This window comes from Dendropsophus ebraccatus, chromosome 8 (genome assembly GCF_027789765.1).
Source record: "Dendropsophus ebraccatus isolate aDenEbr1 chromosome 8, aDenEbr1.pat, whole genome shotgun sequence".
NCBI lineage: Eukaryota > Metazoa > Chordata > Amphibia > Anura > Hylidae > Dendropsophus > Dendropsophus ebraccatus.
Window position 1 is genome coordinate 35,357,187 of NC_091461.1, and position 13,878 is coordinate 35,371,064.

At 43.9% G+C, this 13,878-nt stretch overlaps 1 protein-coding gene across 1 annotated transcript in view; it reads left to right on the forward strand.

Annotated features, from left to right (window-relative positions):
* The first annotated feature begins 1,623 nt into the window (after positions 1 to 1,623).
* Positions 1,624 to 13,878, forward strand: part of LOC138799244 (alpha-2-macroglobulin-like) — a 68,846-nt gene continuing 56,591 nt past the window's right edge. The window contains exons 1-8 of the mRNA XM_069980158.1: positions 1,624 to 1,728; positions 3,788 to 3,971; positions 6,045 to 6,204; positions 7,339 to 7,391; positions 8,276 to 8,296; positions 8,657 to 8,813; positions 12,344 to 12,428; positions 13,374 to 13,506. Coding sequence (XP_069836259.1) covers positions 1,661 to 1,728; positions 3,788 to 3,971; positions 6,045 to 6,204; positions 7,339 to 7,391; positions 8,276 to 8,296; positions 8,657 to 8,813; positions 12,344 to 12,428; positions 13,374 to 13,506 — 861 coding nt within the window. The 5' untranslated portion in view covers positions 1,624 to 1,660. The remainder of the gene's footprint in view (positions 1,729 to 3,787; positions 3,972 to 6,044; positions 6,205 to 7,338; positions 7,392 to 8,275; positions 8,297 to 8,656; positions 8,814 to 12,343; positions 12,429 to 13,373; positions 13,507 to 13,878) is intronic.

A 13,878-nucleotide genomic window follows, 5' to 3' on the forward strand; every position in this document is an offset into this window, starting at 1 on the left:
GATGACACATTTTGGAGAATCTATCAACAACTACCCAAATTACAGTTTTCCCCTTGGACAGGGGTAAATATGTGATAAAATCAATTGAGATGTGTGTCCAAGGTCTCGTAGGCACTTGCAGAGGACGTAAGAGACCCTCAGGTGGCCTACAGGAAACCTTGGACCGAGCACAGGTCTCACAAGCGTCAACGAAGGACTTGACATCTTGGGCCCAGGAAGGCCACCAGTAATTGTGCGAGAGCAAGTACTTGGTTCCTGCCACCCCTGGGTGACCAGCCAAAATGGAACTGTGAATCTCTTCCGAGACCCGGAGGTGAAGATTCAGGGATACAAACAACACAGATTCCAGAGTGTTCCAGGGCGCCAGGGACTGAGACTCAGCGATCTGAGTCACTAGGTCCGGTTGCAAGACGGCCACAACTATTGGCTTGATCGAACATTGGAGAATCGTAGGTTCGATCGAACTGTCAGTTCCGTCAATTCTTTGGGCAGCCGGCGGAATCATAGAAGGGAGTTCATGGCACGGGTGGTGATGTGAGCGGGGGCAAGCGCCTGAATCCACGGCGGGTTGTCCTCCCAGATTCCGCAGTGTGAATGTACCCTTAAGCAGGAAAAGCTGGAGGAGAAAAAAAGCAATTTAGAGGGCACTTTGGCTATGCTCTGCTTAAAGGCAACCTTATTTGGTAGCACAGCAGGTTCACACCTGTTGCTTCTTACAATCATATACAGAACCAGCATAAGATCAGTCCACCGCAGGACTAGAGGACTGTGAGCACTGCACTTTAGTGTGTCATGGCAGCATCACCATGGCACAGTCATTGAGCTCAGTTCTACCATTACCTGTCATCATTAGCCTAACAGGCTGCACAACCACTTTTAGGCTATGTTCACACAACATATTTTTTTCATTAATCACGGCCGTTGTTGCAAATTGCAACAATGGTTGTGATTAATTCAAAAGATACATTCCATTGAATGAAAGCGGCAAGTGGTTGCACGTAAAACTGTAATTAAATAGTGGCCTTACAAAACTGTCAGTTCACACAATGGAAAGTGTGGCTCCATGTGCTATGGTGAATTGGGATGCAGGTGTACACAAATGTGCCTGCATCCCAATGCAACAGAAGTACCGGCAGTACCGGCCGGCATGATCTTCACTGACACCGGCCATTCTATGTCACGGCCAGGTCACAGAATGGCCTTACACTATAGAGCCTTTCACTTGCCAGTTACATCTATTTCTTACTAACCCATTAGAGCAGATTGATATGTCCTATATATACACAACAATATCAACTTAGTTTATGATGCACTTAGAGTGGACCTGCACGTTCTATATAGATGGAGGGTGGGCTGCATAGATTCCTCTTTTATATTGAGCCCTGAACTCAGAATAATCTCTGGTTTTACATTTTTTTACATTTTAGCCCTGACATTGGCCTATTTCCATCATTACAAACTCCATAGGAGATAAGGGGTCATGGGTTGCTGTTGAAATCTTCCTCAGTAGCCAAAATTCTCCCACAAAGGTTTATTGTCCTCAAATATCTCTATTGATATTGGATTGGTCATGGGAATTATATAGGACCCTCCTTCCCCTTATAACATTATAAAAGAGAGGACATTTTGGAGACTTAGTGGAGGTGACGTGTGATCCAACATGTGGCTTCTCTTGGTTCCCGCCTGCCTGGCAATCTTCAGCTCATCCTTTACATCAGCATCAGAACCGTAAGATCCAGATTATTATTATTTTATTGGTGAATGTATAGTATATGTTACAGTAATACTATGCCTGATATAACTAGATGGAGTCAGTTACTCTTGAAAGGTATTGACTCTGCGTGTGGAGATCCCTCTGGTAGGTATACACCAGCAAAACATTTTTTTCTTTCAAATCAACCAGAGATTTGTAATTGACTTCTACTAAAAAAAAAAATCTCCAGTATTTCAGTACTTATACTGTATGTACTGCAGGAAGTAGTATATTCTTTCCAGTCTGACACACTGCTCCCTTCTGCCACCTCTGTCTGTGACAAGAACTGTCAAGAGCAGCAGCAAATTCCTGTAGATAATCTGTCCTGCGCTCCTGGAAAGAATACACCACTACCTGCAGGACATACAGCAGCTGATAGGTACTGGAATACTTGAGTCTTTTTAATAGAAGTAAATTACAAATCTCTGGCACTTTCTGGCATCAGTTGATTTGAAAGGTTTTTTTTTTTTTTTTTTGCTGGAGTAGGTTATGTTTACAAGAAAATATTATGAGAAATTGGTCTCCTCTAGATTGAAGAATACTGTATCTCTAGTGAACCTATAGCAGCAGACAGGTCAGGTGCAGCAACAGGCTGGGTGCAGGCTATAAGGGATGAACGGAGTCCCCAGAAATATATCATATATACATATCTACACAAAAGAGACCACTAACTGCCATATAATTATGAATACGAATATCTTTACTGAACAATTAAACCATGGTTAAAAAGTGATGAATCCAGCACACAAAAAAAGCAGCACATTAGACTAGCATTGATCCCACTCATATAAATGAGTAAGTACTACTGTCTCATATGGATGAACTTTATATACAGTAAATTATACCAGTGAGTTCTATAGTGGCAGATACCCTTAATCCAAGATCTGTCCTGGGGTCCGTTCGGCAGGTGATGCAGTTATTGTCCTAAAAAACAACAGGCGTGGCTTAGAATATCTGTGCCCTAACTTTGCACCACCCCTCCATCCCTCCTCCCCACCCTCTTCATCATTAGGAATGCCACTGGAACATTTTCCCCATGCTGAACATTGCACAGGTGCCTTAACGATCCAGCCCATGTGCCGTGCTGACACAGGTGGGGAATAGGAGACAATCTGCCTGGAGCATTCCTAATGATGAGGAGGGCGGGGAGGAGGGACAGAGAGGTTGTGCCAGCCTAAAGCATAGACATTCTAAGCCCTGCCCGTTGGGTACAGGGCTAAGAGTTTAAAAGTTGTTTTTTAGGACAATAACTGCATCACCTGTCAAACGGACACCAGGAAAGATCTTGGATTAAAAGCAGCTATCTGAAGGTACAAGCGGTTTGGGGAGTCAGATTGTGGGTACAGAGTCACTTTAATAACTATAATCACGACTCTCAAGTCAAATTACACTCACGTGAACCTGCACCCTATAGAAAATACAATGTATGCAACATTACAGCTCCTGCAATAGAGACAATACAAATGATATACCTGTATCAGGACCAGCCTGGGATGCCGTCATGACCCCGACACGCGTTTTGATCCTTCGTCAGGTTACTTCCTTGTGTGTAAATGTTTTCACCTTGGCCCCTGTTGAGTGACAACTGTTATGGATACACTTCAAGTGTGCGGTCACATTGTCTGTTCCAAATTACAAATGATAAAGATAAAATGCGTTAAGGTGGATTGTCTTTATTCAAAGATGGCAACCAGTTTATACATTCTGGGGGCGTGTCTTTTCCACTAAGGCTTGTGTCAGTACTTCATTGGCTGAGGTACGAAAAGAGTTACTTGCATAGCACTAGTGTTTACTATATACTAAATGTGACATCCTTAACACTGGGACTGATGTTTTTTTTCCAATTGCCTGGGGTTCTCCTTTAATTAGGGAAAGGAGACAATTTTCAGTATAAACTCAGTAGCAATAACTACATGTATAACATCATTTCACTCATATATATATATATATATATATATATACATATATATAGAAAGATAGATATATAGATAGATAGATATTTATAAAAATTCAAATTTTTTTGCATCTTTACAGCCATTATGTGATCGCAGTTCCTAAACACTTAAAGCAGGGGGCCGAAGAGAAAGCCTGCGTGACCTTTCTTGATCTGAAGGGGCCGGTTGACATTAAAATAGAGCTGAAGCATGATGACCAAGCTCACAATTTAGCAGAACATAAAGTAACCAGTGCTGATCATTCTGAGTGCTATAGCTTCCAGGTCTGTATATGCTTTCACAGTGATAAGTGCCAAACTTAAAAGAACAATGTACAATACATACTATATAACTTGTTTTTATTATAGGGTGCTGTCTGTATAAATATTTTTAGCTTTAAAATTGCTTAAAGTAGGAAGAAAAAATAAACCATTGGTACTCACTTTCCACTGATCCCCCACCAGTGTAATTCCTGCTGTGCTCTTCCCTGCTTCTGGGCACTTCCTGCTTACATTTTAACACATAGGAAATGCCCCCTCAGCCAATCAGTGAGGGAGGCTGTCAGCCAATCAGTGGGGGAGGCTGTCAGCCAATCAAGGGGTGAGGCTGTCAGCCAATCAGTGGGTGAGGCTGTCAGCCAATCAGTGGGTGAGGCTGGTCACAATGTGGTCATTGTTCGGCTAAGTATCATTTCCTATGTGTTGAGATAAATGCAGGGAGTGCTTTCTGTTTGTAATTCCTATATATCATAGGGGTTTCACTTTTTGAATTAATTTACTGAAAAAAAAAATAACTTTTTGATAATATTCTAATTTATTGAGAGACATTTGTATAAGGAGTAATGTATTTAAGTATAACAATATTACGTCCCCTTAGGCTATCATGTGCATCAAGTATACTGTGACTGTTGAGAATTTGAAAACTACAGGGAATAAAAGTCTTCCTTGGTCGTGTGCTGGACACACAGGTGCAGGGAGTGTTATAAGGAAGAACTCTAGATAACTGTACTGCAATGAGTCATATACCTATGTGTATATCACATGACCAGGGCAGAATATTATACTCTGGATATAAGCAATCTAGGTTCCTATTGAATACCTTCAAACAGAGATCTTAAAACTACGAGGAACTGATATTGAAATTATATGGTAATGTGTTATACAGTTTCATAATAAAAAGAATAACACTGACTTGCTGAAACTGTATTGTTAACCTTTAAGAGGGTTCTCTGAATAAAACTTATAATAGGGGACAAGTGCTGTACTGTTTTCTCTTCAGCAGCTCCATAGAGATTGAATAGAGCTGTGGGTTATGGGCCAACCCATGGCTGTACTCCAAGCAAAGAGACGGGGAGACTGACAGGGGCTCAGAGGTCGGACCCCCGCAAGCTCTTACTTGTCCCCTATTCTGTGTATAGGAAGTTTTAATTGGAAAAACCTTTAAGGTATAGAGAGCTAAGTGCCCTCTTCGACGGGCCGAGCAACAATGTAAACGACCGCCGATCTGCTACATCGGCGCTCGTTTACTGGGCCTATTCCATTGCCCCGATGATTGTTTAGTGAGGGCTGCAGGGACATCGTTACCGATGTCCTTGCAGCCCTTGCAGTATACATTACCTAGCAGGGCTTCTCCTGCGCTCCGTCTTCCTCCTTGGGTCCCGCGGTGCAGCATCAGCTTCGGTGCGGCCTGACTAAGCTGTCGGACTGCTCAACCAATCGATTCGGCCGATTATCGCTCCCATGGAATAGGCCTACAGGCAGGGTAGGCAGTTGCTATTGGGCCCGTGCAGGAGGGGGGCCCTGGGGGAGAAGGTAAGAGCATGTGTCCTTCTGCTTAACCCCTTATGTACTGCAGTTTGTAAGTGACACAGTGTTTACTTACATGCTGCAACACAAAAAAGGGTTAACAAGCAGAAGACAAGGAGATCTGCTCTGATAACCCCTGACCTCTGTTCTCCAGCTATGCCATAAAGTACTGTAGGAAAATGTGCAGAGTTGCCTGCAGAGGTCAGGGGTTATCAGTGCACAGGCAGTAAAGCAGGTATAACCTTCTCTTCTGAACATTGGGTCACTTACATACTGCAGTACATTAAGCGTTAAGAAGGTAGTCCGCTCCTGCACCTATGTATTTAACCGTAAGGGCTCCTAATGGGCCCTTATATGTAGAAACAGTGGGCTGTCATAGCAAGCAGCCATGAGCTCTCTGCTCTGCCAGCCAGGGTTCTGCCTCTGGCCACAAGAGATTTTGCCCACATCACAGAGCATATTCATTGCTTTATGTTGTGCGTAGGGGGGGGGGGGGGGCTAGCTACGCCCCTGACAAAAACTATGAACTAATAAAGCTGTATTTCTTATTAGGTTCCAAACATAAAAGATGATCATTCAGACTACTTCTTACATGTATCTGCACATGGAGAACATATCAATGTGGATGGCAAGAGGAAAGTTACAATCACCAAAAGAAACGATGTGTGCGTCATTCAGAGTGATAAGTCCACATATAAGCCAGGAGATATCGGTAAGATGGCAGACAATTAGTAAAGACTGAAGCTGTTACAGCTGAGTTGGTTATGTGCGCTCTGTTATTTGTGCCTAAATTGACTGTCTGGGCTTTACCAGGCTTTATTGCAGGGGTTTTTCTTGTCATAAATGATCTGATTAAGCCTGGTAATGCTGATCACATGGTAAAGCCCAGACAATAATTTTAGACAAAATTGCAGAACCCACATGATTAATTAGGCTTTAATTATATAAAGAAAGAAATGCGACATAAATGAGTGCAGCTGAAGTACCCCTCGAGAGGCTATTATCTGAGGATCTCACATGGAGAAGACCTGCAGAGAAACGTCAATTATCTCAATCACATTTACAATTTATGTTCTAAACTGCTATTAGGTCAAGGAGACACATTGTACCTTTCATATATCCAGCTGTGCTTCCAGAATGTAGAAAAAGTATTTATTCCCTGGTTCTTTTTTAAGCTTCTGAGCTGAAATGTCTCCTCTCCCCCCCCACCCCCCCCCCTCTCTGATGATGATGAAGTCCCAAGCAGGCTCAGGTTTGGGAGGGGGAGCAAGGAAGTGTTACCAAGGAACTCGGGAAAGCTTCATACCATAGCGCAAAAGCATTTTTCTATGTTCTGGTAGCACAGACCGATATATGAAAGGTAACATGTGGCTTCTGGATCTAACAGTGTCAGCAGTTCAAATCCCTTTAACATCACTGCTATTCCTATTATTATATCCATCTATTGAGTGGAATGTTTCTTATCACCTACTAGAAGAAAGCACAAGACTCTAGTACATACATCTATTCAGCTGGTCATCATTCATGCCATGTGCTTATATAAAGCCACACTGGTTGCCATTGATAAGTCAGGCCATTTACACCTACTCAGATTGGTCCATTTTACGTTGGCGTAAGAACCTGTCTGTAAAACGGTCACCGCCCCATGTAAGCTCCAGGTCTCTAACCTCACAGCCATATAGCCCCCCCAGGATGGACCTGGGCATCTTGAGGCAACAGATCCCCCTTCCTAGGAGGGTGGGATAGGGAGACCACAATATAAATACAAATACAATTCAGTGTATCATCATTACAAGACTAATGAGTGAAATAATAATTTCTATTTTCTTGTCTCTTTCTATTCTAGTGAAATTTAGAATATTATCTGTAGACCCTGATTTTCGGCCTATAAGTAAACAGGTGAGAAATTATTTGTTTGTTGGTTACCATGCACTGTTCATGTGGAGAACAAATGCTGCTCTAAAAGATTACCTGGGGGATACCTGGCGAGCAGAAGACGACTAAAGCCTTTAGTCGGCCGGTGCTGAGATTCCCTGTCTCGGTAGTAAGGCTTCTTGTATTAATGCCCTTTCTACAGCATTAAGGTTTACTAGAAACAGGGGGGTTAACTAAGGGTCCTATTAGACGGCCTGATCATAAACTGTAAATAAGCACCACTCACGGCGCTCGTTTACTAAGCAATTAGACGGGACGACTATCGGGCACCAAGGTCTGCACGGACATCGTTAGCGATAGTATAAAATAATAAGGTAACTCATGTTACCATGTTTCCTGGTGTCCTCAGTGGCCTTCCCTGTGTCTGCAGCTCTGCCTTCTCAGCACTGACAGGCCACAGCCCGCTCAGCCAATCACAGGCCACAACCTGTCTCTGCCAGTGATTGGCTAAACGGCCGTTGGCCTGTGACTGGCCGAACGGCCGTTGACCTGTCAGTGCAAAAAAAGCACAGCTGCAGACACCGCGAAGGCCTCCAAGGACACCGTAGAAGGCCCAAGGACACCTGGGAACGTGGTAAGGTAAGTTATTACACTATTATTTAATACCACAATGATCAGCCGTCAGTCGGGCATCGATATTACATGTATTGATCCGTGGCCGATGGTTTTAGCCCTCCGTATAATAGGGCCCTAACACATAAGTACAGGATCAGACTGCACAAGGCTTCTTTGTAGTTTTTACTATTTAATATTCACTATTCATAACCTATAATTTATTCACACAATTTAATTGTTGATCTGTTTGTATTTTACATGTAACATTCTTCTTCTTCTCTTTTTCATTTTAGCATCATGTGGTTGAAATCACAGTAAGTACAACAGCTATCCTCCTGGAGCTGATGACATGTTATATTACTCATTGATGCCCTTGCACAGGTTTATTCAGTTGTTATAATCACTGGACACGGTTTTTATATTTTCTATATTCAGTATCAACAACCAGTTTTTACCTTATGTCCCCAAAATGCCCACTTTTATTAATGTTCCCTAATAGAAAAATGGTGCCCCCCTTCTGGGAGATTGTGCCTTTCCTTGAAATATAGTGTATCCTCCCTAAGATAGTGATCCCCTCCTTAGAAATAGCTCTTCCGTCATAGATATACTGCCCTGTTCTTGAGATTTATAGCCCCTCTTTGGAAAAATTATTTATTTATTTTACATTTTTTTAGGACCCCAAAAAGAACCGCATAGCCCAGTGGTTGGATGTGTCTACAAAGCAAGGGTTTGCCGACTTGAGCTTCCATCTGGCCCATGAATTAGCTCTCGGAGATTATAGAATTAACATACCTGATGGCTGTGACAAATATTTTGGCGTTGAGCAATACGGTAAGTTGGCTTGATGATGATGAAACAGAACAATTTATAGAGTAAAAATGTCTGGAGTACAATTCAGTACAGTTTATATGGCTTAGGCAGTATACACAGCCTAAGTGGGTGGGAAGGACATTGATGATGATAATTATAATAATAATATTATTATTATTATTATTCAGACAGAGCTGTGGTGTTATACATGACTAGGCTAGCATCACCCTAGCCAAATCTCATACATAGGTATATTCTTTATTGCTCAAACCATCACTAAACACCCCATCAGATTAAAGTATATAAGGCTGGGTTCACACTACTTTTTTGCAATCCATTTTTTTCATCCCTTTTTTTGCAAAAAAAAAAAACGGATGAGGAAACGGATGCCTTTGTATGCCTCCATTTTGATAATTTTTTCCTTTGATTTCCATTATAAAGAAAAACAGATCAAAAGGCAGATGCGTTTTGGTCCATTTTTTTTTATAATGGAAGTCAATGGAAAAACGAATCCCAACTAATGCACACAAATGACTCTCGTTGCTAAAACGGATGAAAAAAAAGTAGTGTGACCACAGCCTAAGCAGGAGCATACAGTCTTGACTAAATAGCTGTGTCCAGGCTACTATCTTCAATGAAACTAGCCACCCACTAGTCATTACATAGATGTAATGCTGGCTTTCTTCTCCTCCCAACATGGGATCACTGGGATTCTGAGACCTGGCCCACCAGTTCCTTATAAATCTTATACCTGACTGGCATCTGGTATGCTAGCGTCTCCCTCAATCCACTCACATCACCATGCTCATCATGTAACGCTGTGGCGGCATACCCCCAATGATGATTACATGATTGGGGGGTGACGAATGCCGCACCATCCTTGACACTATGCCATGAGCACAATGATGCCAGTGAAATCTAGTTCGACATCGCCTGGTCTGGCTTTAACACAGGCTGGGGTTATCCAGCGCTACAAAAACATGGCCACTTTCCTCCCTCTCTTGTCTTCAGTTCAGGTGTGGTTTGCAATTAAGCTCCATTTACTTCGACGGAACTGAGTTTGAAACCCCACCCAATCTCGAGACAAGAGGGGGGGGGGGGGGGGGGGGGGGGGGAAGTGGCCACGTTTTTGAAACACTGGATAACTAACCCCTTTAAACCACTTTCTGAATGACATGCAGCAGCTGATAAGTACAGGAAGAGTTTTTTTTTAAATAGATATAAATTACAAATTTGTATAACTTTCTGCCACTAGTTGATTTAAGATTTAGTTTCACCAGAGTGACTGAATATAAGACTGGTAGAATTTATATAAGCTGCACATGAGAAATAACCTTTATTGAGAATCATCCTATACAAAATACTAAGGGAGCAAATGGGAGGGAGGGGAGCCTCACTTAAAATACAAAGTCATGTACCCTGCTTGCGTCCAACGCGGATCCCTGACAGATAGCTGATGATAACATACATAACGGAGAATAATGCGGTATCCAAAAATTTGTAGTACACATATCCCCATGTGAAAAAAAGGTAAAAAGAAAAGAAAAAAAAATAAGGGTCCAGAAGGAAAAGAGCGACCCACGCGTTTCGTCGTACCCCACGGCTTCCTCAGGGGTGTGGGCGTCCACACACTTATTTCTGATGTGCAGCTTATGGCTGGGTTCACACACAGTATATTTCAGGCTGTATTTGGTCCTCAAGTCAGGTCCTCATAGCAACCAAAACCAGGAGTGGATTGAAAACACAGAAAGGCTCTGTTCACACAATGTTGAAATTGAGTGGATGGCCGTCATATAACGGTAAATAACTGCCATTATTTCAATATAACAGCCGTTGTTTTAAAATAACAGCAAAAATTTGCCATTAAATGACGGCCATCCACTCAATTACAACATTATGTGAACATAGCCTTTCTGTGTTTTCAATCCACTCCTGGTTTTGGTTGCTATACAGCCTCACAAATACAGCCTCAAATATACATAGTGTGAACCCAGCCTATATGTGTATTTGCTGTTTCTTTGTGACGTGTGCTATTGATAGGCATAGGTTTGCACTCTATGGCTGGGTTCACACTACGTATATTTCAGTCAGTATTGTGGTCCTCATATTGCAACCAAAACCAGGAGTGGATTGAAAACACAGAAGGGCTCTGTTCACACAATGTTGAAATTGAGTGGATGGCCGCCATTTAGGTTACAAACCCACTTGCCGGATCTGCAGCGAGTCTCCTTGCTGCGTTTTTGCAGCGAGACTCGCTGCAGATCCTGGCCCTATACTTTCAATAGCAGAGAAACTCGCAGCAGGGATGTACTCGCAGCCCGCCCCATTAACCCCCGCCGGACATTATACATTACCGGGTCCCCGTTCCTGCTTGCTTCGGGGCTCCCGGTGTCTTCACGGCCCGCCTGGCCAATCAGTGTGCTGCGGCGGGGCAGCGCACTGATTATCCGGGCGGAACGTGCCGGGAGCCGCCGATGCAAGCAGGAGCCGGGATCAGGTAATGTATATCCTGCAGCCCCGATCGCCCCCAGCCCCCGGCCGCATGATCGCACCCAGCCCCGCAGCCCCCGGCCGCACGATCGCCCCCAGCCCCGCAGGCCCCGGCCGCATGATCGCCCCCAGCCCCGCAGCCCCCGGCCGCACGATCGCCCGCAGCCCCCGACCTCACGATCGCCCCCAGCATCGCAGCCCCCGGCCGCACGATCGCCCCCCAGCGGGCGATCGTGCAGCCGGGGGCTGCGGGGCTGCGGGCGATCATGCGGCCAGGGGCTGGGGGGCTGCAGGCGATCGTGCGGCTGGGGGCTGCGGGGCTGGGGGCGATCATGCGGCCGGGGGCTGCGGGGCTGGGGGCGATCGTGCGGCCGGGGGCTGCGGGGCTGGGGGCGATCATGCGGCCGGGGGCTGGGGGCGATCGGGCTGCAGGATATACATTACCTGATCCCGGCTCCTGCTTGCTTCGGCGGCTCCCGGCACGTTCCGCCCGGCCAATTAGTGCACTGCCCCGCCGCAGCACACTGATTGGCCAGGCGGGCCGTGAAGACACCGGGAGCCCCGAAGCAAGCAGGAACGGGGACCGGGTAATGTATAATGTCCGGCGGCCGGGGGGTTAATTGGCAGGCTGCAGACAAAATCGCAGCAGGGATGTACATCCCTGCTGCGAGTTTCTCTGCTATTGAAAGTATAGGGCCAGGATCTGCAGCGAGTCTCGCTGCAAAAACGCAGCAAGGAGACTCGCTGCAGATCCGGCAAGTGGGTTTGTAACCTTAAAGGCAAATATTTGCTGTTATTTTAAAACAATGGCTGTTATATTGAAATAATGGCAGTTATTTACTGTTATATGGCGGCCATCCACTCAATTTCAATATTGTGTGGACAGATCCTTTCTGTGTTTTTAATCCACTCCTGGTTTTGGTTGCAATATGAGGACCACAATACTGACTGAAATATACGTAGTGTGAACCCAGCCTATATATGATTGTGGTGCCCACTGTTTTTTTTTCTATATCCTTGAATTTGTAATCACTGACATTTCTTTTCTTTCACTTCTTCAGAACACAAAAGGTTTGAGTTCAATCTCAATGCCCCATCCGATATAGCCGTAGAAGAAAAATCCTTTCACGTGGAAGCTTGTGGCCAGTAAGTAGACCAAAAATGTCACTGCATAAATTCAAAACCCTATACCTACTGTACTAGTGATGAGCAAAGCTGCCGAATGCTCAGGTTCATCCAAACCCAAGCGCTTACCATTTGACTCCTGTGGCTGGAGAAGTTGGATGCGACCCTAGGGAATGCTGGAAAACATGGATACACCCTATGGTTGTCTCAGTTGGTATTGAATAAAAATATTATTTAAATGAAAATATTTAAAATTTTGTTGGTAAATTGCCAATGTCAATTCACAAAACTTTTGACATGTCACAGAGACATGTCAAAAGTTTTGATCGGTCCAGGTCTGAGTGTTCATACCCGTACTGATCGGGGGATAGAGCCGGGAGAAGATCCGCTGCAGCAAGTCAGTCAGGTGATAATAATATTTATTTGTATAGCGCCAACAGATTCCGCAGCGCTTAGGTGATCAGTCGGGCCCCATAGAGCTTCATTATAAGTCTTTCTGATCACAAATGTCAAAGTCGGGAGAAGACGCACTGCAGCTCAGCTTTTCCTGGCTCTATCAGACCTGGACCGATCAAAACTTTTGACATGTCTCTATGACATGTCAAAAGTTTTGTGAAGTGACTTTGACACTTTAAAAGGGTTATCCAGCGCTACAAAAACATGGCCACTTTTCCTCCTCTCTTGTCTCCAGATTGGGTGGGGTTTCAAACTCAGTTCCATTGAAGTAAATGGAGCTTAATTGCAAACCACACCTGAACTGGAGACGAGAGGGGAAAAAGTGGCCATGTTTTTGTAGCGCTGGATAACCCCTTTAAGCCTTGATTTATGTACCGGAGAATCGTATAGGAGTTGTCAGAAATCTTTGAATTTGTAGTCACATTTTTTATACACTGTATACACATAAAGACAGCGGTTGACCAGCCCGTGAGGGAGGGCAACATCTCTAACTCATGTCTTCATTTCCAGTTATACTTATGGAAAGCCAGTAGAAGGCGTAATTGATCTTTCAGTGTGTAGTATGGAATGTGAAGATCTATGCAGCTACAATGCTGTAGAAGAAGCAGATAGGAGAAATTGTATAGACATTAAAGCAGGGAAGGTGAGAATAAAATTTCCCCCTTTTTGCTGTTATTTTGTATTTTCTAATAGAACATACTAATGGAATATCTGTGTAAAATGATTCAAACTTAACCCTTTCCTTTAAGATTGTTTTGCACCTGTAAAGTTTTATTTGCATAGAGTAATTTTTCTAAATTACCTTAATTTTGAAGTTGGTGCCTAAAGACCTGTAGAAAGTCACCCAGGTCCGTGCTTCCCCCTGCTCATAACTGTGCAATAGGAGACAGAGTCTCTGGCTCTCTCTCTTTAGTCCAAGACCCAGTGTTCTTTCATTTTAGGCTGTGCAAAATATTGGGCCTAAAATGGCATGGTGTTAAAGGAGAAGTCTGGTAAAATTTTTAATTAAAGTATT